This window comes from Corvus moneduloides, chromosome 4, assembly GCF_009650955.1.
Source record: "Corvus moneduloides isolate bCorMon1 chromosome 4, bCorMon1.pri, whole genome shotgun sequence".
NCBI lineage: Eukaryota > Metazoa > Chordata > Aves > Passeriformes > Corvidae > Corvus > Corvus moneduloides.
Genome location: NC_045479.1, coordinates 14,578,710 through 14,606,675, shown reverse-complemented (window position 1 = coordinate 14,606,675; position 27,966 = coordinate 14,578,710). Strand labels below are relative to the sequence as shown.

The 27,966-nt window shown below is 42.0% G+C and overlaps 1 protein-coding gene and 1 long non-coding RNA gene across 2 annotated transcripts in view; both read left to right on the top strand.

Moving 5' to 3' along the window:
• The first annotated feature begins 41 nt into the window (after positions 1–41).
• DYRK4 (dual specificity tyrosine phosphorylation regulated kinase 4) lies at positions 42–17,497 on the top strand. The gene is made up of 14 exons (XM_032105353.1): positions 42–305; positions 3,955–4,038; positions 5,372–5,521; positions 6,628–6,763; positions 7,925–8,088; positions 8,448–8,584; positions 9,434–9,574; positions 11,199–11,337; positions 13,426–13,507; positions 14,231–14,403; positions 14,982–15,042; positions 15,589–15,718; positions 16,429–16,574; positions 17,013–17,497. The coding sequence occupies exons 1-14, from the start codon at positions 282–284 to the stop codon at positions 17,237–17,239; spliced, it is 1,794 nt and encodes a 597-aa protein (XP_031961244.1). The 5' UTR covers positions 42–281; the 3' UTR covers positions 17,240–17,497.
• Positions 17,498–19,094: 1,597 nt separating this feature from the next.
• Positions 19,095–27,966, top strand: part of LOC116442422 — a 19,940-nt gene continuing 11,068 nt past the window's right edge. The window contains exons 1-2 of the long non-coding RNA XR_004239545.1: positions 19,095–19,105; positions 25,487–25,493. This is a non-coding gene — a long non-coding RNA (uncharacterized LOC116442422). The remainder of the gene's footprint in view (positions 19,106–25,486; positions 25,494–27,966) is intronic.

The following is a 27,966-nucleotide window of genomic DNA, read 5'->3' as shown; positions in this document are numbered from 1 at the left end:
CATGATAAATATGGAAAATTATATTTGGCTAGAAGGAGGCTGAGAAAGAGAACAGATGGCCACCAAAAGAATACTAGAGCAGCTAATAGTCACTGGCATATTTCCGGGAGAAAAATTTAAATCCGAAGCCAAGCAGAAGCATTATCCATTTTTTTCTGCTCAGGGCACTGTGCATGGAACTGCTCCTGCTATGCTCTGACTAGATGAAGGTGGTCTTCCTGAAATGCCTTCGCCGAATGGAATAAACAGCTCCTATCCTGCACTTAACAGCTCCAGCAGTAATGCTGACAGAAATAGTTGACAAGGTGGGGAAAATGTTTGTGTTCCTACTGTATTTTGAGTGAGTGTGTATTTGCTACGGGTTTTTAATGCATTGCATGATTTAGCACCTGTGTTGTATTCTCTCCATGTATTCTACAGGCTTCATTCAGTTTGGGGAACAGGGGGAAGACAATGCCTGTTCGAATGAGGAGACAGTGGGGTCTTTATTTTATGTAGTTGTGTATTTAAAAATCTCCAAAATTTTAATGCATTTCTGATTTCTATGGTTAACATGGTACTGAAAAAAAATGCTCTAATATTTTGAGAATTATGGAAGTGTGTCACAATGTCTGATTTCACAGAATGCTATAAACTTAGAACTTTGTGGGCTAGGTGATGGATGAGGACCTTGTTCTGTTTTTTTGGTGGTAACTGGAATGAGCAAGGTGATCCAGGATTTGAAGGGCTGGAATAGCAGGAGATGGTAATCTGGGCTTGCAACACTGGAGCTGTAGGACAAGGCTGAGTGCCACAGGAGCAGGGAAACCAGGAATGAAATGGAGTGGAATAGCAACAGTTGCTGGAGTTTTTCTTTGGAGTGCATCTGCCAGAATGAACCCAGCCACAACAGCTCAGCTACAGAGTCCATAGGGCAAGTCCAGGGTTTTGCTAGAGCAGCTCTGCTGGGTCACCTGGATCAAGACCATCAAATAAAGCCACTGTGTGGACTGTCCAATAAATCCACCTGCTCCCCATTCAGCAGGACTGGTGTAGGAACACATCAGTTTTTCTACGGATAAAAGTTTGTTATTTACCCATTTGGGGGAATTTTATGAAGGTTGGTCACTTACTGATTTTATTTAATAAATTGCCTAAAGAGCAATAAATCCTTAGTAAGTAGGTTTTGAGAAAGGGGGACAAAGAGGACACAGATTTCCATTGTTTAAAAAAGGCATGGACTAGTTTTGCTTTTTCACTGTAAAAGGAGAAATGTCCACCTCAAAATCTTGTTAATCTTTCCCCACTGAATGGAAATTAAATGGATTACAAATTCTGGCAGCACATCTTGGAACCCACTCACCTGCTTCCTTAGCTCTTGCTCATTTTTAAAGACATTTGGGGAATTTTTCATGCTTTATTAGTAAATCTACTTCAAAAAAATGTTCGTAATATAGACATAACTGCCCAGCTTTTTAAAAGTATTGCTAAGAAATAAAATGCCATTTCAGAGTGAAGATTCTGCAGTCTGCACAGGTATGTGAAGTCATTGTTTCCTTGGTTTTCAGTGATAGCTTTTTCTCTATGAAATCCTGGCTTGTATTGACTTGTAGCTAGAAAAGCATGAAGCAGTTAAGGAGCTACCTTTAAATGAAATGTAATATTTTCATCAGCTCCAGTAACTGAAAATTATAGCTAGCTGGGAAAGAAGTATGGATGAAGTATGAGGAAAAAGTATAACACGCACTAAAATTAATAGTCTTACTAAGAGCTGGGCTGATATAATTAGTAGAGTTTTAACTGTGTATCCCAGATTCACCTTCATAACAAATGTAATTCCCCCTTGAAAGGCAAGATACATAGATTGCATGAGAAGTGTTTGTCTGTAAAAATACTCTGGCATGGAGTTTTCCATGCAATCATCATCTAAAGAAATTCACACAAGGATATTTGGTGTTCTGGGCAAGCTATGTCATGCTCTAGGATGCTCATGTTTGGGATGCAGTAGTCCAGTGGCCCTCTTCTGTGGCATTTGCTGTGTTGGCACTGGTAATATTTTGGATTTACAGCATATCATCCCTTATCCCTGGCTGGGTGGATTCCAGTTCCAAATAGGGGAATTTCTGTGTCCAGCAAAGAGAGGTTTTAGTACTTATCCCTTTCCTGCCGTTCTCCTGTGCTTCACAGACACCCATGGCCATTTCTCTCAAGCCAGAGTTGTTGTTCTCAGTTTGTTCTGAATCTGAAGTTTGCCCTTGCATAAGGGTTTATTCATTTGTACTCAGATGAACAGGAAGAGCACACCCAGAGCCCAGTTATCTCAAGGGCAGTTTCCAGCTGGTCTGCCCAGCTTGAGTGGTGTCTTCATGGCTGATGCTGAGATAGCTGAGCCTGTCAAAGGGCAGAATTTCCTTCATGGGGTCAGTTAGATCTGTACACAGAGTTTTATCTCCATATTTAGTTTGGAAAAGTCTTTCAGAGTCTCTAATCTAAGTACATATGCAAGTATGGATATGCCACAGCCTCTGGAGCCAGTCCAGAGCAGGGACACCAAGGGGAGCAGAGGGATGGAGCAGCTCTGCTGGGAGGAAAGGCTGAGAGAACTGGGGTTGTTCAGCCTGGAGAAGGGAAGGCTTTGGGGTGACCTCATTGTGGCCTTGCAGTGCCTGAAGGGAGCCCACAGGAAAGATGGAGAGAGACTCCTGACAAGGGCCTGGAGTGACAGGACAAGGGGGAATGGCTTCACACTGACAGAGAGCAGGTTTAGATTGGATATGAGGAAGAAATGGTTCCCTGTGAGGGTGGGGAGGCCCTGGCACAGGTTGCCCAGAGAAGCTGTGGATGCCTGGAGCCTGGGGCTCTGAGCAACCTGGTCTGGTGGAAGGTGTCCCTGTCCATGGCAGGGGTTGGAACTGGATGGATTTAAGGTCCCTTGCAACCCAAACCAGTCTGCGATTCTGTTCAGGGCTCTGTGCCAGAGCCATTGTCGACGTAGGTTCAGTTTGATCTCCCTGTTTGTAGCAATGCTAATGTGCCCTGGATATATCAAGGTCACAGTGTGCGTGTGGATCAGTTTGCACGCAAGCATTCCTCACCCACCACAGCTCATATATATATTTACATATATTTATCTATATCTGTATATGGATATCTGCAGTGTATTGGCACAGGTGCAGCATCTAATCTGAGTTGTCCCTGCTTCTTCCAGGCTCTGACAGACTCTTTCAGGAGCTCTTTTGACCAAACCCAGTGGGGTTCACTCCAGCCTATAGAGCAGAGCTGCAATCTGCTTTAGCCATGGAGTTTTCAAGGTCGAAATTATCCTAAAGATTTCTTCATTTCATTGCAGTTTACTATTGGGTGGAAATGTACAATGCTACTTACCATGTTTGTTAAAAAACTGCTGAAAGCACCAGCAAACTCCTTAAAATGGTGAGCTGCTTAGCACTTTCCCCCATGGGTTTTTTGTATTTATTGCTAATACTATCTGCCCATTGGAGCCAATGGGGTTTTTTCTATATCTCAGTAAACTTAAACCCTGATTTTGTTTTTATAAAATCTGTACCACAAGCTGAATCAGTTTAATGCAGCTTTTAGGAATGGATGGGCTCACGATCTACCTTGTGAGGCAGTTTAAAGTTGTCCTTTCAAGCAGACTCACTACCTGCTTCCAAGTATATATTTAGGGATGGCAGAGGGCCCCCTTCCCCTTGGCTGAGCACAGGGGCACACCAAGCATCTGAGAGGCATAATAACAAAATAAACTGTCTCTGCCCCAGTCCACAAAACAGCTGCTCAACTGAGAGAGGCACTGACAGAGTGTAACATGTTTTCAGCAGCTTTTGTGGCCCTCTCTCACACCCTGTGTTGGCACAAGCATTGCCACAAAGGAGGGAAACACAGAAACCATGCAGATATTCCGTAATTTTTTTCCTCCAGAAAAATTTTTATTAAAGCATCGCTTCATGTTTGCAGTCTTCCCATGTGGATGCTTTTTCTCAATCTCAGCTGGCTGTTCAAGAGAGGGATCATCTGGGCTCTAACAGAGTCTTCCATCAGGTATGTGACTCTTCAGCTGACTTCAAAAATACCTGAATGCTTTTTTATAAAGCGATCTCTTATAATAAATGAACATGGGCAGAGGCAAGTCCTCTATTCCCTGTCCTCTTCCATTTCCTGTGTGGCTGGATGACTGTCCCAAATGCTTGCAGGTGTTCAGTAGCATTTGAGGCATTTCTTCTGCCAAATCACTTTCGTTTCTTGAAGCTTTTGGGAAAAGTCCACTGGAATCCCACATCTAAGGTTTTAAAGGCTTTTCCACAGTATTGGAATAAAAAACGTACTTATTGAAGTTGGTTGGCTTGAGAGCATCATTCCTTTGCTTTTTGAGAAAATATCAAACCTCACCTGTGTTGCCAAAAGCTTGACAAATACATTTCTATGCTTCCCTGAGGATAAAAATTTCACAGGTTTATCAGGGTTGTAGCTTTAGCTCTCTGGACCTTATTCTGCATTTCACAGTGTATAGTTGATCTATTTCAGATCTATTTCAAGTAATTTTTTTATTATTTACCAAAAAAATAGTCTACCCGAAAGATTTTTCTTGCTGCTAAGAGTGTGACTTCTCTGACTAGAGGTATTCAAGGCATTGATAAAAGACATACAAGACATTCATAGAACTGCACCCTTAAATGACTGACTGTAATTAACAAATGGTATAGAAATGTTTTGCAAATAATAAATGGGAGAAGTTAGGAAGGACTAGTAATCCTGGATAATTTAAATGACCATAAGCATTTATTTTTAAGGAAAGTTTGCCAAGAGCTTGCCTTTTCCTCACTAATAAGGAGTGCAACAAAGGGGCCCCGTTGAACTGAGCTCCACAGGAAATGAGGGGGAAGGAAATATGGAGAAACCAGTGAAGGAAAGACTTCGCAGTGTGTCCACCCCTGGTGTTTGGCAGCAGTCCAGTCCCAGTTTCTCTTTTGCCACTGGGAATAGTTAATGATATTTTCTGCCATTGACACTTCATGCCTACTTATTACCCTACGTGGGCTTTATTTTTCTCACTCGCAGGAGTCCTGCTGCCAGGAATGGCTGCTGGGCTTCCAAACCCAACCACCCTTTGCAGCTGAAGCAGTTGCTGCTCTGATGCTGGATGGAAGTGTTCTTGTGAGGAATCTCATTCCCTAAAATGTGCTGGATTGCCCGGACAATCTCCTGCTGCCCGTTATTACAGCTGGAGCTGCCTTAGCATTTCCCCTTTGCCTTTAGGTGTCAGAAGCGAACCACACACATTTTCCAAGGATTTGAATCCCTCTGGTGTTCACTGGTGTGGCACAGAACTACTTGCTAGGTCGTTATGTGACATTTCCTTGTGCTTTCTATTTAGAGAGTCAGTCGTGGTGTCCTTTCCCTCCCACATCTGGAAGGTCAAGTGAAGCATGGCCTGGCTGCGGACGCTGCAAACCCTCCCCCCTTTGAGAGCAGCCTGCCTCAAATAGCAAATAAGAGCTTGCAGAGTGTCCTCCCCTCTCTTCAGGTGAGTTATAAAGCTCCTGGACATCTTGTTTGCCTGGTGAACCAGCCTCTCTCTTAGTACCACTGAGAGTGTCAGTGCCAAAGTGTCACAAGTGTAAGTGTGGGGAAAGAGAGAAAAAGTGTCAGAATTAGAGACAAGTATGGGAAGATGCTTCATTTTGAAAAGAACCCATTTTTACTTGCGCACATCCTTAACTCAAACCCACAAGCACCAAGATGCTTATATTGAAGTGGTACCAGTCAGGACTTCTTGCAAGGATGTGGTGGACCAAGCTTGTCCTCTGGATAGTCCATATCCCATCACCTGGGTTCTCCTTGTCTTGGTAATCATGTGCTGGTTTTTGAATATGGCTTTGGTACCCTTCTGACACTGAGAGACACTGAGGTATTTTTGTCTCCATCCTGCCCCACTTTTGTGAGGACTTTCTCAAAGGATGAGAAATAGTAAATAAATTAAGGAATCATTTAGGTTGGAAGGGACCTCTGACGGACATCTGGCCCAACCTCTCACTACAAGCAGAGCAAACTTGGAGCAGGCTGCTCACATTATGATCCATTTATCCAGTTCATCTCCCACTCTTTGCGCTCCAGCTATACAGTGGGAGACAGTGTCACAGGCCCTGCTCAAGGCAAAGTCTACAATGCCCAATGCTTTTTTCTCACTGGCCAAGCAAATCACGTCATCAGAGAAGACAACCAAGTTGTTCAGACACCATTTGTTGGCATATCCATACTGGTTATTCCAAATCAACTTCCTGTCTTTCACTTGGTTTGGGATGGTTTCCAAGAGGAATTGTTCCACAGCCCTCCAAGGCTGACCAGCATTGGTATGGGTAACATTTATAGAGAGTCCATATACTGAATGAATCTGGAATATGAACTTCCTTCTCTCATATAGAGATTTATCTTTCATAAAGGTCCAAGAGCCTTCAGTGCTTTTGGCAGAATTTGCTCTCTGAATAAGCAGGGTGTTCTAGTGCCCAAGCTCGCTTGTTCTGTCTCAGCACAAAATTGACATAGAGATTACTCAAGTAATCCAAAATATATTGCAGCTTTGTCTCTGTGAATATAGCAGGTTTTAATTTTTTTTTTCTTTCTGCTTGGCAGGAAAATGGAACTCAAGGCAATTTTCCCCAATTTGACCTTCCAGACAGTCTTCCTGAGAGTGATACCAGAGTCCAGACAAAACCATCTGAACTGGAGAACACCAGCATTGGGGTCAAACTGCCTATGACAGCTTCAGGTAGAACATCCCTGGATAAACTACCAGGACTGGAGTGACAGGCTGCCTGCACAGATGAGGAGTGTGTACAGTCAGGATACTCAGGGATCAGAAGTGCCATGCTAAATGGCTGCTGAAATATTTAACAATTTAGACCACAGTAATATGGATGGGACTCAGTGATTTCTAACTATCCAGCTTGGGGAGGTACTCAATAGGAGAATGATTTGACTAACACAAATACAGGAGAGAAACATGCAGTATAAAAAAGAATGCATATTTGTCTAAGACTTAGGTAGGGTAGATGACAGCAATATTCTATTACAGGGATAAAACCCTTTCCCACTTGCTTGTGGCTGTGTCCCATTTTATTAATGTGGGCTAAATCACATTTTGGGAGTTCTCAGATCTATAAAGTTTCTGACAGAGTTAATCTATTTCTAGAAGGAGTCTAGGGATAAAAAAAAGCAGTGGCCTCTTGCTTTGAAATGATTTAGCATCCTTGCATTGCTGGATGAAGATCTGCTGCTGTTTAACAAAACACCCACATATGCATGCAACACATTGATTTATAATGCTCCTGTCTGAATATATATCCACATTTAAATGATGGGAGTGGAGGTGTTAGGGCAGCTGAAATTCTATGCAGGAAGAATCAGAACTGGGAGAAAAGCAGATATGGGCTCCATTTAATCCCTAACGTCAGGCATCTGAGTTTGATGATTTTTATCAGAAAAGCAAGTACTTTAAAGCTTTGGTTAACTAGAGATTACTGCCATTTTATAAATATGGTAATCAAACCAATAAAAGTGTAAGTTTTTATGTAAGTTATGGAGCCTGAGAGAACAGATAGACAACAGATGGGATTTTCAGAAACATCTAGATACATAACTGCCCTCACAATTAAATAATTTTAATCTAAGCTCTCTTAAAATCTTGCTGACAGATGTTGAATGTTTTATTGAACTTAATACTGCAAGCCAGAAAAAAACCCCCCAGAAACTTATACAAAAATGTAGAAGCAGAGAAATCTAAGTTGGAAGGGACCTCTAACAGCTTTTCTCAGCATCCTGCTCAAAGTGGTGTGCTCTACTGTGAAATGTTCCATTGTAAAAGCACTTTGCCCTCAGGTTTCTGACATTTTATTGATTTTTGGTTTTACGTTCTTGTTTTCTGATTTAGAAGCCTTGAAAAATTTTAGAAACCAGTTAACAGTCTATGAGCAAAAAGAAATTTTCAATTATACAGAGCTCTGGTTTCTTGGCCTGGAAGCTAAAAAGATTGAAGGTTTGCCTGAAACCCAGAATAATAATTGTTATGATGATGAGCATGGTTCCTACTTAAAGGTAAGTGGAAAAATTATGGTATTCATTTTGAGCTCAATAAGTTTGTAGTGATATTATGCCAGCTCTTGAATGTTGTCTGTGAGATAAATGTTGTTTCTAGAAGATAAAAATTCGCATAGTGAAAACATGCCTTTAAAGCTCAGGGGAGAATCCACTTTGCATGTCAAGCAGGGTTGATGCAAGGTAGGTGGGCTATTGAAGCATCACTTGGGATTTTCCTTGTCACCCTTATTTAATGTAGACTTCACCTGCAGCTAACCCACCATCGTCAAGGACAGCAGACTCAAACACACCCGAGCTACTGGAAACCTGATCTTTGTTGCACTCTTTGAATCTGAACTCTTTGTGTTCTTTTGAAGGTTTTACATGACCACATTGCCTACCGCTACGAAGTCTTGGAGGTCATTGGGAAAGGGTCGTTTGGGCAGGTGGCCAAATGCCTGGATCACAAAACCAATGAGTTGGTGGCATTGAAAATAATAAGGAATAAGAAAAGGTGAGATACCTGCTTACTTTAAACCAGTACAATCACCCCTGTTATATAGAAGCTGAGGCAAACTGACAGTGTGAACAAAATCAAACCTCCTGTACATTCATTAAACACAGTGAGGGCAGAATGAGGAAAGAGGATGCCAGGAATTGGACTGGACCAAGAGGAGACACAGGCTAGGAAAGCAAGTACAGTTTCTCCAGGCTCACAAGGAGGTCTCTCTATCTGTTGCACAGTGAATACACAACCCAGGTAAGCAGCCCAGCAGGACTGAGAGCTGGGAGCATCCCCACAAGGCTCCAAAACCACAGGAATATGCTGGAAGGCTCCCATCACTTGCTTGAGCATGAAAAATTTTACACTGTGGTTCTAAGCAACCTCTTCTTGTTAAGTGGCTGGTTACAAATTTGTGCGCTTGAAGCAGAGTCAATGAAACAGATGTTCAGCTGTTCAATTTTACCCCTCAGTGAACACTAAGTGTAAAGACGCTTTTCAAAACCCGCTGTCTGAGTGTGGTAGGTGTGAATCATGACCCTGTTCAAGGAAACTGAAGCATTCCTATAGACTTGAGAGCACCAGGATTTTAGTCTGGATGCTCATTGGAAACCTTTTCATTTAAAGGTTTTTTCAGACAAATCAAATTAGGTACCCTGAAGTGTTATGTAAGGCCAGTGTATTTAGACTAGGAATCAACCATAAGAAATCAAAATTACTGTGGTTAACAGAGGTGAATGAAACATTTTAATAATTGTCCCACCTGCTGAGCTTACAGTAAGCTCGTGGTGTTTGTAGCATTTGCAGAAGTACAAATGCTACCGAGTTGATGTCACCGTTCTGTGTCATGTGATATTTCAGGTTTCACAGCCAGGCTATGGTAGAAGTGAAGATCCTTGATGCTCTGCTGAAGAAAGACAAAGATGATACTCACAATATCATCCACATGAAGGAATACTTCTACTTTCGCAATCACTTCTGTATCGCCTTTGAACTGCTGGGGTAAAGTATATTTTCCTTTACACACACTTTGAGGAGAATTGTAGATCTTGTGCCTTACAAGATTTAATTTTTATGTCTTCTTCAGAAGAATTGGCAGCTAGAAAGGAACACTGTCTAAATACAGACTGCATAACTGAGCCTTTGATCACCCAAGGTGAACTGAAAAAGGCCACGTTCAGACTTCACACGGGCAATGACATGATCCATCCCTTATTTTCTGTGCTGGGTATTGAAGTCTTCTTCCCCGAAACACCTGTGAGGAAAAGAGTAAATTCAGGACTGGTAAACTTCAGGGTATATAAACATGAATAATATAAAATAATTTAAAATAAAACTGCTTCTTGCTTTTTATGAATCTTTGCTGCAGGCCATCTTAGGAGGAATTCTGGAGGCATTTTGGAGAAGTCAGATCATTTTATTCACCAGCCTTCTTGTAATCAGGGACTCAAACTGGAATTATGGAGGCTACCCACAGTTACCCAGCCCTCAGAGTAAAACCCCCATTGCTGCATGTGTTACAGCCTCTGCTGAAGATTCAGCATCATATGGACAGCTTGATCCCAAAGAAACCTAAATCCCTTGTGTTGCTGCCTGTGAGTCTGTCACTTACAGGCACACAGGGTAAGAGGTGACTCCTCTCCAGGGAAGACACAGACCAGTCTTTTCTGAAAGCTGCTATGGAAACACACAGGGAAATGGGATAGCCACTATCTTTAGCTCTTTACAGAGGAGTTGAAGACTGGTTGTCATAGAAAAATGTTTGTCTGGTAAAATTTTTATTGCCTTTAAAATACAGTGAAAAGGCTTTTATTTTGTGATCTTTTCCATTAAGACTTGGCACCTTTAATTCCAAAGGAATGGGCCGTGCCTGCTACCAGTGGACACTCAAGTGGGGAAGGCAGAAAGCTCCAGTTGGTCATGTCCTTGCAGACGTGTGCTAGTGCTGAGGACACCTCTCACAGGGAAGAACTTGTTCCTAATATCCCATTGAAACCTGCTCCTCTTTCAGTTTAAAATCATTGCCCCTTGTCCTTTTGCTATCACTATAAAAATCTCTCTCCCTCCTTTTTATAAGCCCCTTAAAGCACTGGAAAGCTGTAATGAGTTCTTCCAGAACCTTCCCTTCTCCAGGCTAGTGGGCAGGGCTACTGGAAGGAGCTAAGATGTGATGGTCACAGCAGGGATATAAAAACCTAATGAGACCTGAATTGATGGGGGGGTTATCTAGAAATATTTACTGCTGGTTAAAAACCTTTAGACAGAAATTATTTACTCAAGATGCCAAAGCAAAGAGAAATGACAGCAAAAGGAGACAGAAGAAAATTTATTTCAGTTCCTGAATGATTATTGTTCTTGGTGAGAATCAGCACAGCTGCTTAACAGCAGAGAGTTTAGCAAGGAAGTTCACTGATTTTACATCTGCTTTAGATCTGGGAGGTGTTTGTGCATATCACATGCTGAGCAGCATTCTCAGGGAGGAAAATAGCTGTCATTTTCCTCTGCATGGGTCCTCCCTCATGTGGGAAGACAAGCTCTTAATGCACTGGAAACTAATCATGCCTTTAAAAATAAATTCCCCAATCTCTTATCTGCTCCCTATCTGGTGCTTCTTCCTCCCCCACAGAATAAATTTGTATGAGCTGATCAAAAAGAACAATTTCCAAGGCTTCAGCCTGTCTTTGATTCGCCACTTCACTCGATGTGTGCTGAGGTGTTTACAAGTGCTCTACCAGGAAAGAATCATTCACTGTGATCTGAAGCCTGTAAGTGCAATCATTTCATTACCTGCTATTCTGTACAGAATAAATGAGCTTATCCTATTCTATACTGATTGAGAGGAACTGTCGGGAGAAACCCTAAAACCCAGTAAGATGTTTGTACAGAAGCTGTAGTTTATTTCAGATTATATTCATGCTACAGTCAAATGATTATTACAGTCAAATTACCATTGATTCAGTTCATTCACCAAAGCTTTAAATGAGATTATTTGGTTGCCAAAATGTGTACAAATATGAATCAAATTCAGGCAATGACTTTTTACTTAGAGAAAAAGAAAAGTACTTGTAAAATTAAGTATTTCAAGATGAAGGACATTGTAATGCAAGGAGTATTCACAAGGCAGCCTGTTTCAGGTTATCCTGTTAAGTCTATTTAATTTCTTAGGCATAACTATAAAATTAAGTAGCCTAGTAAATGGCAAAGGAATTCTATAGACCAGTATTTAGGGTGTTCACCTGTTTCTGGAGGAACATCTGTCATCCAATTCCTGCTGCTGTATCAGCTAAGCATTCATGATAAGTGAAACGTTTCCATTCTGCTTAAGCCCCAAATATAAATTTTTGCAATTTTCTGAGATTTCTGGAAGTATTTATTCTATTTTCACCTCAGGCAAAAGTTTCTCTTGATTTCCTTTTCAAAAGGGCAAAGGAACCAGTAAAGAAAGAAATAAATTCTCAGGTAAAAATGCTAAGGATAAAATTCTGTTCTCACTTTTCTAAATGTATCTTGGTTTAGAATTCTGAGAAGTCACGTACTATCTGTACCCACTGTCTTGCCAATATCTTTGCCGGACCAATTTGCAGTGAGAAGAGAGGCTTGCAAGATAACCCAAATATCTGAATCAAAAACAATTAGCCCAATGGGAAATCTGTTTCCAGGCAGCCACTGACAAGGAATGACGTTGGCAGCATCAATTAGTGTAGTCTGTATTTAAATAGAGTAACGTATTAGTGAAAATGTAGTGAGTTAACTAAGAAGACGGTTTTGTTTTCATTCAACAATTGTACAGCTTCATTAATTTATGTTGCCTGAAACTCACATCTGTTATCCCATCTGCCTCCTATGATATTTCTCAACATAAGGTAGAATATGGAGCTTCTCTGGCCTTTATGCTAGATAATGACTGCTTCCAAAGCCTGGTTTTCCAGCTGATCCTGGTTTTCCAGCTGATCCTGGTTTTCCAGCTCTGATCAGCTCCCTTGCATTGTGAGGGATTCAATGTTAGAGACAGAGTCCTACCATGAGCACAAAGGGATATTGAGCTGCAGAGGGGAGATGCTGCTTCCCTTACCAGAGCCAAGAGCACCGGGATTGTGGAAATCAGTCCTTGCCTTGACTTTCACCAGTAGCAGCTTCTCCTTCCTGCCACATGAAGCATTTCCTTATGAACTAATTACCCAAGAAACCACTTCATCATTGTTTGGCATCCACCTGGGAAGTGTTCATTCCTTCAAAGCCCTGACATATAATCACTGTAAAACTGGTTGGTAAAGGTAACCATCTGTCTGCTGAGGAGTGGAGAAGGAAATCCTTCATTTAGACAGCCTTTTAATGAGGATAAAACTCTTCTCTGCAGAAGAGAGCTGAAGGCCGTGTTTGCTCATCAGTGCACATATCGCTGAGCAGGCTGTTTAAGGATCACTTCTCCAGCTGGAACTGCAGGCACCCAGTGCTGTGCCCTCCTGCACCCAGCTAAGAATCCGTAGGACCATGCCTTGGCCATTTATCCCTCCCTTGAGACCTGTGCAGCACACAGGTGGAGAGAGGTGAGCTGACATGGCGTCTGGAGCAAGCTGTGCAGGGAGGAACTGTGGAGTGGTTTTGGGGAGCTCGCTGGTGCCCTGTCTGGCTCACCTGCAGCCTGGGTACCTTTCCAAATCTCCCCTCTGCTTTGCCCAAATGCACATTATTGGCTGCTTCCTTGTGTTAGCAAATGCATTCCAAAGGAAGTTGAATTTTGAAGCTCTCATTATGCAGAGAAGTGTAAATGTGATTTGCATTCTGATTTTCCCAAGTGTTCACTAACTTAATATTAAAACCCCTCTTTTCCCTGTAATTTTTTTTCTTTTTAGGAGAACATACTATTATACCACAATGGCCAAGGTTCAGTCAAAGTTATTGATTTTGGATCAAGCTGCTATGAAGACCAAAGAGGTTTGCAGAAAAGTCAAGTTGATGTAATTTTCTTAATAAGCTTTCTTAATTTTAAATAATGTGGAAAAACAATTTCTTTGATCGGGCTAATATATTGACCTATGCCCCTAATTAGAACCTGATGAACTGTTCAGCCAATGGTGGTAGAGCAAATACTGGTAGAGACAAGTGAGTTATTACCATTCTTTTTCTTTGTCCCAAGCCTGATCAGCTCCTCTACTCCAGTTGCAATCAGAATTACACTTTCAGGAGTGGTTAGCTGAAACAAACTTAAGAGGCTAATCCAAATATTTCGCTTATCAAGAAGTTTGTCAGGTCCAGAGAACCTTTCTCAGTGAGATGGTTAAATTATAATTGGTACTTTTTGTATGAATACTACAGGGAGAGAAACGGGAACTGTGCTTTTAATTTAGGAACTGTTGATTGATGCAAAAGGAACACCTTCAAATAGGAAAATGAGCATGGATATGCTGAATCTCAGCATTAGTAGAAAAATTTCCTTCAGTGAAACTTGTTGAAGAACAATTTCTAAATAGAACAGTGGAAAGTGTATCACCCATTACTTTTAGGATGGGATTAGAAAAAGTTTCCGGAGCCTATGTGAGCAATTCATGGATAGACAGATTTATGATGCCTGAACATATGCCACTCCTCTGTGAAATCTGCAGCTGACATTTCAGTCCCAACTGTGATATTTTGCTTCTTGTCTAATTTTTGACACAGTGTACACCTATGTTCAGAGCCGCTTTTATCGCTCCCCTGAGGTGATTCTTGGTCATCCTTATGCTATGGCTGTTGATATGTGGAGCTTAGGCTGTATCATAGCAGAGCTTTACACAGGCTACCCGCTGTTCCCAGGGGAAAATGAAGCTGACCAACTTGCCTGCATCATGGAGGTAACTTTTGAGATTGATTTGCATACCCATTTGATAAACTGCACCACCAGCAACAAAGAGAAATCTCAAGCAATAATGAGATATGATTGGCTATGGCCTGGCTTTTCAGAGGGAGATTTAATGCAGCCAAATGGGTCTTTGAGCCAGAAGGTCCCCCCTGAGCCTCTTTTCCTCCAGGCTGAGCTCCCTCAGCTTCCCCTTACCAGACTTGTGCTCCAGACCCTACCCCAGCTCCATTCCCTTCTCTGGACACACTCCAGTTCCTCAATGGCCATCTTGCAGTGACAGGCCCAGAACCGGACACAGGATTTGAGCTGTGGCCTCACCAGTGCCATGGACAGAGGGATAATCACTGCCCTGGTCCTGCTGCCACACTATTTTTGATATAAAGATGTGTACAGGCAGCACTAAGGGATCCCTTAATTCCCTCCACAATAAGAGGAAATATTTTGTAGACATTTCACAGTAAATTGCAACATTCAACTTCATATGGAGGGCAAAATGCCGCATCTCACCTGATGGCTGTTGTGTATCTTTATGAAATAAGGAGTAACTCTATGAATTAATTTTCTATGAAGGTATTGGGTCTTCCACCAGCTGATTTTATCCAGGCTGCATCAAGGAAGAGAACATTCTTTGGTAATTTCTTCTGATTATTTGTCCTTGCTGGATCCCCTCCTGGTAGTTAATCTAATAATTAATCTACTAATTAATAGCACTGGTAGCATAGGGTCAGAGACCTTTAGCTAATTCCTAGCTGATAAAAATACTTCCAGGAAGAGGTATGGAAAAAAGGCAAAAGGACAACATGAGGCCTACAAACGAACCTGGAACTCTGCTCTTCATGTCTTATGGGCCTCTAACTGCCAAAGTGATAGGGAAATTACTCCTTAAAAATATTGTTCCTAAAAGGAATGCAGTGGGCTCTGGGAACTAATTTACATTGCTCATTTCTCCGTGTATAATTTGGGTTTGGAAATTGCTCAAAGCAAACAAATCAACGAAGTGTAGGATGTAGTCTCTAGGATGTAACCAATCCTGCTTGCCACAATTCTGGCAGATTATCACTCCATCAGGGCAAAACTGGAGTTAGTGGGATGGACATAGATACTGTTTATGCAACTTTTTAAAGTATTTAGTGAAGGTTTTTAATGTAGTTTTTTTGAGCATGTCCTTTTTTTTAAGATTCCAAAGGTTTTCCTAAATCCGTGACTAACAGCAAAGGCAAAAAGAGATGCCCAGACTCCAAGGACCTAAGCACAGTGCTGAACACCCATGATGCTGGTTTCTTGGACTTTTTGAAAGGATGCCTAATGTGAGTTCATACCATGTGCAACAAGCTAGTTTTTTCTTTCATTCTCTTGTGCCTTTAAAATCTTTTTATCTTTTGGGTTTGGATTTTTATTTTTTGGTGAGGTGTTTTGGGTTTGTTTTGTTTTGTTTTCCACGTGGCATCATTTGTATAACTATTGACACTTTACTGTGTCTTCTTTAGCGCTGACTTCAAATGTCTTTCTAGCAGTTCGGTAGCACTTTCCTAAAGAAATCTTAAAGGAACTGATAACTTGTGGTTACATTGGGAGGGAAGAAAAAATCATCCCACTCTGTTTCACAAGAAGGCTGCTTTCAGTGCTCTCTGTTTGCCAAGTCTGTGTGAATCATTGGTCCATTTTGGTTTGCTGGTTGAATCAGAACCTTCAGAAAATAATTTCACTGGAGCACAAAACCAAACCTTAAACAAGTAATTTTGGGTCCCTACCCTAATAACACCAGGAACTGCATGTTAAAAATGGTTTGATGCTGCAGAGGGTTTGATCAGCACAGTGCTGACGTAAATAGGTTTTGAAGGATGGAGGAGGTCACATAACATTTTTCCGTGATTTTAGGATAAAAAGATAAAATTATTTTGTTTCAAAAAAAATGTCCGCATGACCTGACTTTCAAAAGACAGGGCTGAATCTTCTGCCTTGTACTAATTTTCAGTTAGAAATAGCTGAATAATGATTTGTCTCCCGTGGATTTAAGGTGGGAACCTTCCCTGCGCATGACTCCTGATGAAGCGATGAAACACGCGTGGATCCAGGAGCCAAAAATCTTCCGGAAAACACAGGCTCCAAGGAAGATGAGTGATGGCTCATTCTCTGTACTGGAAAACAGAAGAGAGACAATTCGTAAGCATCTTCTACCTCACAACTGTGTGCATTTATATCAGTGTTTGGCGTTCCTTTGTGTTTAGTGTCATCTGCCTGGAGTAAGGGGAGATGAAAGTGTGGAGGAAATGGATGGCCACTGAAATGTGGTGGGTAAAGGCACCATTCCTCACTTGTGTAGAACTGCATGCCTTATGTTTTAGCTCAGCTGCCAGCAAGAAGGCTGGAAGTGCTAAAGATTCACATGGAAAGCCCTTTTCCCTGCTGAGAGCAAAATAGTACCTGACACTACACCACAGTGCATCTCACTTTCAGAGCCAAAGAATGCAGCAGTGGGGGTTGTAAGATCCCAAAGAAAAGTTTCACCTGATTTGCTGGGAGTTTGTGTCAATCCTGTGTTTTACCTGCTGTTAAGAGTCTGCAGTCTTACCCTCTCATTTTAATGATTTACTGTTGCAGAGAATCTCTGGAAAAATGCAGCCGACAAAGTGAGAAGTGAACTGGCTGACAGACTGACTCCCTTCACAGGCACAGCAGAAAATGATGTGCAGAACCCAAGGAAGCATGGTATTCCAGAGAAATATTTGGAAAACCACATGGAAAAGCCTATTAAATACAATCAAGTGGAAGACAGTGGCGAAAGAGCTCTTCCAAAAACTTCTCTTTTTTTCCCACCGATTAAGTAACACACAGCACAAGCTATGACTGGCTCAGTTGCATACCTAGTATATTTTGTAGGTATTATTTGTACTCAGGAATATAAGCTATATCTGTCTGTTCATGGGCTGTGCACATTGTAAGTATATTTAATGTTCTTTTTACCCTGAAATCATCTAGCCAACCAAAACAGAATTTGACAACCATTCCCTTTCCTCATCTACATCCTTGTGATCAGAGATTCTTCACAAGCAGCAGCAATAAAATGGAGACCATAGAGGTGGAGAGTCGCTTATTCTTGGTGTTGTAACAGACTTCTGAATTCTATATTTTCCTGGATCTAAAAGAACAGATGTGTTGACTGAAGAATCTGAATCCTTTTACTTACAGCAGCATAAGTCAGGAATAATTAATAGATAAGATTACTGGATATATTTATGTATAAAAAAAAAATAAGAAAAATCAAACCCTGCATCCTCATTTTCCTCCTTCTCCATCTTCCTCTTTTTATAGTGAAGCCACTAGATGGAAACCATTGTCACACCTTCCTAGCAGATTTAGAAATGTAAATTATGCTCTTTAGCTCTCTAGCAACAACAAAGCAGAGTGATATTCTGGGCCCATTTCTGCAGGGGCTCAACAGGAAGAATAGATTAAAGCAAGCTGGTTTGATTTGGGAAAATTGTCCTTCATGGGAAATTTAACTTAATACTCAGAAAAAAACGCAACAAAAACCAAATGGATTTCTATGGGTTAGTGTGTTTAATTTAGATATTTTGCTCTTTGAACAACAGGCTGTCTTTTCACTGCATTTGTAAAGCACTCGCCTCATTACACCTCTTACATTTACTGGAGCTTATAGCTAGAAATTCAGTTTAAAAGGAATAATGAGAAAATTGTCCTACCAAAAGCAGCTGCTACTTTAGCAGTGACACTGCAGCAGCCCCAAGGGAAATAGGTGTTGAGAGGTGTTTAGAGTCACCATAGCAGCACACTCCCACAGGCTCTTTTGCAAAAGGAAAAACCAAAGGATATGGAAACGGTCCTCAAACAGTTCCAAGTGTTACAGGAGTAAGCAAGCTACCTGACAGGGACAGCTGAATCAGTTAATGGTTGAAGTCACCTTGGGGAAAGTGGGCTGCTGTGATCATCCCCTCAGCTTCAGGCAAATCCTGGGACTCCTGAAGAAACACCTGGAAAAATGAGTGACCCAGGAAGGGCAATAGCCCATTATTGAGGGTAATTGAGTGGAGAATGACAAGGGTATTTTGGCAGACAGATACCATCCTGTTGTGATGCAGACATTCCTGACAAGTAGGCCAGCTTGTAGTGCCAGAATTATCTGTACCTCTGGTTTCAGAGAGACCTCTTTGCAGTTGAATCCTCCTGGAGACCATAAAATGCTCCCATTCCCATTCTTCAGCAGAATGATGTACTGAGAAAAATGAGTTCTGTTCTGCACCATGTTATGGCGCAGTAGAGCCAGGGTGGGTGCACTGCAAAGTGGGGACAGAGCCCTCATCACATTTCTCAGATCCATGGAGCAATCATTTACTGTTTTGGTGCAGTTGCTGTTCATTCTTCACCTGCTGTGTCACATTTCCTTTCATCGCTTAGGCTGCCCTAAGTTACAATATCTGATTCTCACAATTGTGCACTTGGCTATTTGTCTGCTCTACTTCAGGGGCAAAGTTTGGAGTCAATTATATCAAGGTGCCCTTGACACCTGGAATGGATGTCACCCTGATGAAGGTGTAAACCTCATTTGATAAATGGGCTTCCATGCTGGAGGCATGTTTTCTTCACAATTAGTGTATTTCAATAGCTCTTTGTAGTCAGCATTACCGTATTATTTCTCATGACATATGCTGATGGGTTTTTTTAAGGCATTCAGCGTTGAGGGAAAAGTGGCAAAGTCATCTGAGCCTGTAATTCAGTTTGATCATCCTTCCATAGAGAAGGCAGACAGATGGCATTTCACTGTAGCTGCCATGAATTTGCTGTCCTCCCTTCCTTGCTGACCTGCTGTTCTGTTTTAATTCCTGCAGTCTTCATGGTGATCTCCATCTTCAACATCTTTCCTAATAAGGGGTCTTGTGGATAACTGTTGGATTTTTTTTAGAGATGACAGAAATAAATAGAAATTACTTGGTGGAAATATCTAGCCCCGAGATATCATCACTGCTTTCACATTCCTCTGCAGAAACAAGTAGATCCATCAGACACAGGTAGCATGCTCATCTCTGTGCCATTTGAAAGGAGATAATGAGAAAATTCTCTGTATAAGAGGACAGCCTACAAAATGCTGAGAAGAATCCTCTGACTCATGCTCAGCTTGAGCCACCCTCAGACTTTTCACGACGCAGACTCTCAGAGAAAAGAAGCACTGATAATTTCCTTTCTTGAAAAGTCCAATCCATGCATCATGTTTTGTTTCTCTGTGTATTGCCATTTTTTAACCACATTTGCCAAGAAAATGAGGTGGCTGCTTTCTTGTCCATGTCTGCACAGTGGCCTGTCTGTCTGGTCTAGTGGAAGGTGTCCCTGCCCATGGCAGGAGAGTTGAAGTGATGATCTTTAAGGCCCCTTCCAACCCAAACCATTCTATGATTTTATGATTCCGTCTTCCAGTTAGGCATTTTTACAGCACAGATAAGTGATTTTGGGTGTAAGGCTGGGAGGGGTATCACAGTATGAAGAAGTTCTAGGAATCCATGTGACTGAGTTCAGGAGAATGTGCAGGGACCAGCACTGTTGCAGCAGTAGGTATTTACAGGATGTCAGATACAGATCTTTAGTTAATCAATGTGAGAACACAAAGACTCAGTGACCAAGCTGTTAGAACACTTCCGTCTCTGAAACATCACCACAAAACCATTGTCCGTAAATGACAGCCTTTCTGGAACTGAATGCTTTCTGCATAATTGCACTTCACCGCTGCTCCTGGGAGGCTGTGTGGGTATGACTGAAATACATCAAATGCACAGTCATTGCAGAGCCCACATTGGTGGCCTTCAAAAACAGAGACTCTCCTGATTACTCCTGATCTACTGTGCAAGGTGTTACCAGCAGGCATCAATTTCTGCAGATGCGGGTGTGCCTGTGCCCTCCTATTTGCTGTGTGAGACAAGTAAAGCCAATTTGTCAGCCTGGGAACTGCTCATCTTTGACCCTCTCTGTGCTCCCAGTGCTCTGAGCTTTCAGATGACAAGTCTGTCCAGAAAATGGCTGTGTAGACACTGTTTATATCTGTTCCAAAATGTCTTTATATGTCACCTGGGATGCCCCTGCCCTCAGCAGTGTTTTTGGCACCCCTCTGAAGCTTGAAAAGGGAAAAGGGGAAAAAGAACTACAGTCCAACAATTCCCCGTTCTGTAAACATCCCTCACATGCTGATGCATCTGTCCCTGCTAACCCATTTTTCAAATTACTTATTATAAAGAGAATATCCTCCTTTCTATCCTCAGAGGTTTTTTGGGCATCCAGGATTTTCAGCCTGTGAAGAAGGAAAGGTCTTTTCACAGTTGCAGTGGGACAACTCCTGGAACAGGAGGATTTGTACAACACAGCTATGGATAAACAAGCCCACAACAGTGAAAGAGCTGAGAAGTTACATTAAGCAAAGGTGAAGTCCTTTTACGAGGTAGCTTGTGAAAAAGTCTCCCTTATGCCACCCCCTTTCCTTCAGGATTGCATGCATTACTCAACAAGGAGCTTTATATCTCCTCTGCTGCTTCCATATGATCCATAGGATTTGGCAGAAATCATCCTGCAGATGTGTGGCAAAAGGTGAGTTAGCTTGGCACCATCTTCCACAAGGGCTATAGTTTTTTGAAATAAAGAGAATCTGGGATAGATTCAAACATGGAAAAGAGGGCTGTCAAAGAAGTGACTAGCTGAATGTCAGGATATTTTTTAGCCTAGTTACCCAAGGTTCAAGTCACCACTCTGTTAAGTATCTATCTGGATATCAGCCTTCAGACATTTTTAAACCCAGTTTCTTTTTCAGTTGAATTTTTTGTTAAAATTTGTCCTAAAAGAACAAGTTGGGGTGTTAAATAACCTCACCAGAATGCAAATATTGTGAAATGATACTGACATTGCTTCAGCTGGTTCTAGATAACAAGATTCTGCCGCTTCCTGCACTGCAACAGGGAGTTGCTGAGCTGGGGAGGTGTGGGGTGGAAGTTGGCTGTGTGTCTGGGAAGTGTGTGCTGCCTGCAAAGGATTTCAGCAGTGGAACAATCAGGGCTGTTTTGAGAGTACTGGGCATAGCATTTTCCTCCTTCTACTCCCAAGTTTGTTGCACGTCATCATAACCCCCAGAGAGAAAACTCAGAGAAACTTCACTGCTTTCCTCTCCTGTCTGTCTGTTGCCTGAGGCAGATACTCAGAGGTGCCATTGCATCCTGTGGTTCTGACTCTCCTCCTTCTTTTCACACTTAGCTCCTGTGTGAGCATTTAGTTTTCTAAAGGAAGCAGATTTTATCTTCCTGCCTCTTCTCAAGTCATCTATAATTTTAAAATCTTCCTTGGCATGCTGCTCACTGCCAATCTGTGGTATCTTCCTGCTGCTGCACGTCTCCCACGCCCCTTAGCAGTGCCATGCAAACACCACCACATCCTGTTCCACCCAAGAGACCATGCAATTCCAGTCCTTGTCACACAGCTAAACCACCTCTCCTTGCAATTCCAGGACAGTTGCATATTCCAGCAGCATCTCAGTTGCATCCTCCAATCTCTCACATTACTCTATGTGAGGAAGGGATTTTCTGCTTAAAAGCGGAAGAACAAGAAACAGGGAAAATTCCTCACATGGGCAGCTCTACAAGATGCAGATTCCCTTGCCTTTTTCCCTTCCCACTTCATGATTAATTCTGTCTTTGGTTCATCTCCCAGAGGGGCCAAAGTCTCTTGGTTTTGATATCCCTGTGCTGTCCTAACCTTCAAATATTCACTTTGCATTACTGTATCCTTCAGCCCTGCCTGCTTCCCCCCAAACAGGGTCTTGGGCCTCTCTGGAGCAGACAGTATAAAAAAAGTCAGCATTTTATTAAAGAATTTAAAAAAGAAGCCATAAATATACTTGCTCTCTAAAGCAGGACTGTCAACAACATGACCTGGGATCCAAACAATCTGTGTGCAATTTGATCTCTTTAAACCCTGTCCCTGAGGATCAGAACAGGTAGCTCTCCTTCTCTGTGGTTCATCTGTTTTTCACATGCCTGTCCCAGAAAAATAGTACAAAGGGCTTTTCTACATTTCCCCTGCAAGTTAATTGAAATAAACCACCATGTCCTCCAAAATCCACAGATCTGGGATAAGTTTTGTAGTGGATTATGCAACTGGGCAAATTGGAGACGGACAAAGCACTTCCTGGCAGAACTGGTCAGAAACCTGCTGAGGGTCTTTGTTTTTATGTCATTACACTGAAAGGTCTCAGGCAGCACAAAAGATGATGCACTTTTCTCCTTTGACTCACTCCCACCAACATTTAACACATGGAGAAGAGGCATTTTTCTTATTCTACTCTTCCAGATTGCTGTCACAAGAGCCCTTTTCATGTGCCATGGCAGCTTCCTCTAATAAGCCATGGCATTAAGACTTAGGCTGTTTCCAACAAATTTGTCCATAATCATCCCACCAGAGTGGCACAATCAGGGTTCATTTCAGAATATGCAATGGAAAGACAAGTTCGTCAGAAGAGCCCTTTTTCCTTGGTGAGGAGAGCCAACATTCACCTACCCTGAGGAGTACCGGGTAGGAGGTAAACACTTTGCTGCCTTGTTTTGGTTCAGTAGTACAAAACAGCTGTTAAAAATGTTTAAAGATGTATATGAGATGGCTTAGCACAGTTTCACTCAGGCAGGGTGCCAGGGCATGTTATATAAAGTGTTGATCTTTCCTACATTTTAAATTGAATATAGAACAGTTGGGTTCCAGCCCTCCTTCCTGGCAACAGGCCCAGCCTCGGGCACTTCCATATAAACTGGGCCCCTCGTAGCTGCCCGAGGTGTCAGCAAGACTCAGAAACTGCAGTGATGATGGTGATGCTCTTCTCAGGGATCAAGAGAATGCTCTTCCTCTTGTTCCTCCCATGCTTTTGTTCTGGCCAGCTTGCACCTCCACTGCTGCGTTTCCCCACCTTATTGGATCCTTCCAGCATGTTCTACCTCCACTGGGACCACGAGGAACAGGAGCTGATGAGGTTGAGCTGCACATCCACACAACTGGCTGGATGGCATCTGGATTCAGCCCTCATGGAGAGCTGCCTGGATATGACATTGTGACAGGAGGTGCCTCCCCAAATGGCAGCATCTGATTCTCTGTAAGTTGAACAGGTTTCCTCTTCATCCCCCTTTGCCAAGGGTCATGCTCCAAGTATGTTGAAAAAAAAAAAGGCATATTAAAAGTCTAAGAGGATTAGGAATCTTCAGCCTGGAAAGGCTGAGTGAATTGGGATTTTTCAGCCTGAAAGACAGAAGGCTTTGGACAGAAGGCTTTGTGGCCTTCCAGCACCTGAAGGGAACCTACGGGAAAGATGGAGAGACTCTTTACAAGGAATGGAGTGACAGGACAAGGGGGAATGGTTTCACACTGACAGAGGGTGGGTTTAGATTGGATATGAGGAAGAAATTGTTCCCTGTGAGGGTGGTGAGGCCCTGGCATACTTAAATATAGCCATAGGCTAGGACATCCTTGCGAATTCTTGTTTTTTCCACTGTCCAGCAGCCACCAAGGATAGATGCCTGATGTTATAGCAGCTGGAGTTTAGAGGAGAAAACTGCCACCAAGGCTGCTAAATAAAAACCAGGCTGTTGTTTTGTTTTGCTTTAATTACAAAAGAGAAACAGGCAGCTTAATGTTATCCAGAAATAAAAAGAGTTTAGACCAGTGAAGTGTTTGCCAATTGCAGTGGTTTTATTTTGTTCAGCTGTTTTCAGTTCCTCTTTCACCCAACAGTAAAACATGTTTTTCGTGAAATATGTCACAACATTTTTCTAAAAATGGGTGAACTTTGGAGGGAGTGAGTTAGCAAGCCTTCCTTATGGTCATCAGCTGGTTGCAAAATGATTCTTGTCATACCCACTTTTGAAATCTTCTTTGGATTGTGACCCAGAGAGGGACCTTTAGGATGTGAATCACTGCAAGAAAAAATAGAAGAAACACTTATTCTTGTTTTTTTAATAATTATTTTCAAATAGTGATTTGGGGTAAACCCAAAGCATTTAATTTCTCATAAAGAACATTTTGAAAGGAAAAACTGAAGTGTTTGATTTCAAAAGTATTAAACGTTGCCTTATTTTCAGAAAATAGATTTAACATTAACCATGTTTTTTTCCTCCTTGCTAGCAGAAATTCTTTGTTTATATTAAAAAATAATTTTGGTCTCACAAAAGTTACAGGTTTTTTCAAATCTTTTACATATCAGAAAATATCTCCCAATTATTTTAGGTCTGGATACAGTAATCAAGCACATTAAATCCAGGAAAATCCACATTTGCTTGGCTGTAAAGCACATCCACTGAACCCAGGGAATAGACAGTTTGAGGGAAAGACATCCTAGTTACTGTAAATGGAATTTAAGTGAAGTTTTCTATTTGAAATCTTCCTTCTAAGCCTCTCTCTCTCACATCCTTGGTTTTTGTTTTAATTTTCCTTTTTACTACAACGAGAAAAGTCATTATCTGAGTATTGTCTAGTGGGTGAAAAACCAGCAAAAAAGGCTTGCTTTCACAAAGGAGGGTTGTTTTTCCAAGTGCTTACTGCATTCCTCTTTCATAATGTATATTTCATTTTAAATATTTTATAAATATTTTATCTCTTTCAGGGTAGTTGATTTGCAGACTACTTATCTTTGAATTTGGATCTTGTGATGACATCTTTACCAATTCTGTTTTCTTGATGAGGTACAGAGACCCATCTGACTCAACTGACCCCAAAAGATTCTTTACCTCTGACCTGAGGCTGCATGATGTAAGTATTGGACAAGACCCTGGTATGTTAAAAATCCACCCTTCTTCTGTCTCTCTTGGTCATGGCCACACTGAGTTTGGGGTTGCACAGGCCAAAAGATGGACATGACTGGTCTTGGAACATGGAAATAGAGCTGGCAAGAGTAGGAGTGAAGTGGGAGTGTGGAGGGTTATTCGTTAGGAAAAGGCTATCACCCATGCCCTCAGCTAGAGCTTAGGAAGTCAAACACAGACTGGTGCTAATGAATTGCAACGGAAATATTAACACAGACATACAAGGCCATTGTCCCACCCCTATAGACCCACAGTAAAATATTTTTAATTTACTGAAGATATTTACTGCTCCCTGTCACAGTTTTGTGGGAAATACACAATACCACTGAGAAATAATGAGTATACATTTAAATGCTGAAAAGCGTGGCTAAGTGCACAGAAATTACAATACAAACTACCCTGTGTGCTATCTCCAGTTTTAAGTTATGCAGCATCCCAGTACCACATAAAAGGATTTACAAGGGGAGCTGGAGTCCCCTTTAACTTCCCCCTGTGGTATTTGCACCATCCTTGTCAAATGGAGTTCAAAAGCACCAACTCAGTGTGGTATTGCACCTTCCTTCTACAAACAGCATGGGCCCACACAGCACTCCCTCAAGACACAGCAGAACCTGCTGATCAGCGTAGGCAATATTCCACAGGAAAGAGGGGCACTATTTTTATGGCAAAATTTGTGGGATTAGTGCTATCATGTGCTTGTCACTCCAGAAAGCCAGGAATAAAAACTGAAAAAGTTGATTGAACTGGATGGATGTTTCCTACACTCAGTTCATTTTACAATCGGCAAATAAGTAATGCAATTCCCTAATAGAAAAAAACTGTGGGTGAAAAAAAATAAATTGGTGGAGCTGAAAAATCACAAAATACTTCGGGTTGCCCAGAGAAGCTGTGGCTGCTCATGCCTGGAAGTGTCCAAGCCCAGGTTGGTTGGGGCTCTGAGCAACCTGGGATAGTGGAAGGTGTTGGATGATCTATGACATCCCTTTCAACACATTCCACTTTGTGGAGACGTGAAATGGCTTCCTGATTTTGCTGTGACAGTAGCCCAGCTTTTATACTCTTAAACAAGCTGACATAATTTCTAGTTTCATTCCCCTGATGGATTTCTCCCAAAGCCTGGCCAGGGCTCAAGGAGGAACCAAGGGAGTTGTCTTTGATCCTGTACCCCCCTAATTAGCCCAGACCCAGTTCCTAGATACAGAAAGGTAAATATATGTTTTGCCAATTAATGAACACATATAACAATAGTTCATTAATGATCAAAGAGATATAGATATAGATATGATATAAATATAGATATAGATATAGATATAGATACAGATATATATAACATTTGTAAGGTTCATCTAGAGGCCAACTTTGGCTTGGGGTCTGTTGTTCAGACCTTAGTCAGGGCCTGTTGTTTAGGCCTCAGTACTTCAGCTGCCTGTCACAAAATTTCTGGACACATCTCCGTCAGGTCTGAGGGCAAATCTTCATTTGACCACAGTACAAACTTCTGAGTCATCAACCACCACAGAAACTGCTTATTTCCTCTTCTTTCTCTCACAGAGCTGGTGTTTCCTTGGCTTCTCTGGGCCTGTGATTATGGAAAGTGAGGCACAGAATATCAGTACAGAAGCCTCTGCCATTACTGTTGGCAGCAGAGGGTGTTCCAGATCTGATGGCCCTGAGAGGATATTTCCATAATAGAAAATTGTCTCTCTGTGGAAGAAATAGGTTCAATCAGAATTGGTATTTATTTTATTAGAACACCACTCAACTTTCTACTATAGTTTGTTCTAAATCAGAAAATGAATGTTTAATAGTGCTGTAAAGACAGGAATAGTTATCACAAAATCATGGAATGGTTTGGGTTGGAAGTGACCTTGGGATCTTCTCATTCCACCTTCTCTGTCATGGGCAGGGACACCTTCCACTACCCCAGCTTGCTCAGAGCCCCATCCAATCTGGCCTTGGACACTGCCAGGGATGGGGCAGCCACAGCATTTTTGGGGAACTTGTGCCAGAGCCTCACCACCCTCACAGGGAACAATTTCTTCCTAATATCCAATCTAAACCTGCTCTCTGTCAGTGTGAAGCCATTCCCCTTGTCCTGTCACTCCAGGCCCTTGTAAAGTATCTGTCTCCATCTTTCTTGTAGTTCCCTTCAAGCACTGCAAGGCCACAACTAAATCACCCCAAAGCTTCTCTTCTCCAGACTGAAAAATCTCAGTCTCTGCCCTTCCTCACAGCAGAGCTGCTCCAGCCTCTCAACACTTTGGTGGCCTCCTCTGGACTCTCTCTGACAGTTCTATGTCCTTCCTGTACTGGGGACCCCAGAGAGAAAAGAGGTCACCCCTCAGCCTCTTTTTCTCCAAACTGGACAAACCAGGATCCTCAGCCACTCCTCACAGGACATTCCTTTCAGCCCTTCCACCAGCTTTGTTCCCTTCCTCTGGACCTCCATTCAAGGACCTTCACATCCTTCTTAAATTGTAGGGTCCTGGGCTGGTTTTGTTTGGGATAGAATTGATTTCCTTCATAGCAACTGGTATGGGCTACATTTTGGATTTGTGCTGGGAACAGTGTTGAGAACACAGGGATGTTTTAGTTCTTGCTTGTCTGTTTCTCATACTTTCACATGTCGGAGGAAAATAACTTCAAGGGATGGGACTATGCAATTACACGAATTTATTGTTTAAAATAACAAACGCATCAGTCCAGGTGTGAGATTTTACAACACC

What these genes read in the sequence shown, in the direction of transcription:
- DYRK4 (XM_032105353.1), top strand. Translation starts at nt 282, where the DNA reads ATGCTGACAGAAATAGTTGACAAG. An exon ending in TGACAGAAATAGTTGACAAG is followed by an intron (nt 306 to 3,954) that starts GTGGGGAAAATG and finishes TCATGTTTGCAG; the next exon opens with TCTTCCCATGTGGATGCTTT. An exon ending in AGCATGGTTCCTACTTAAAG is followed by an intron (nt 8,089 to 8,447) that starts GTAAGTGGAAAA and finishes GTTCTTTTGAAG; the next exon opens with GTTTTACATGACCACATTGC.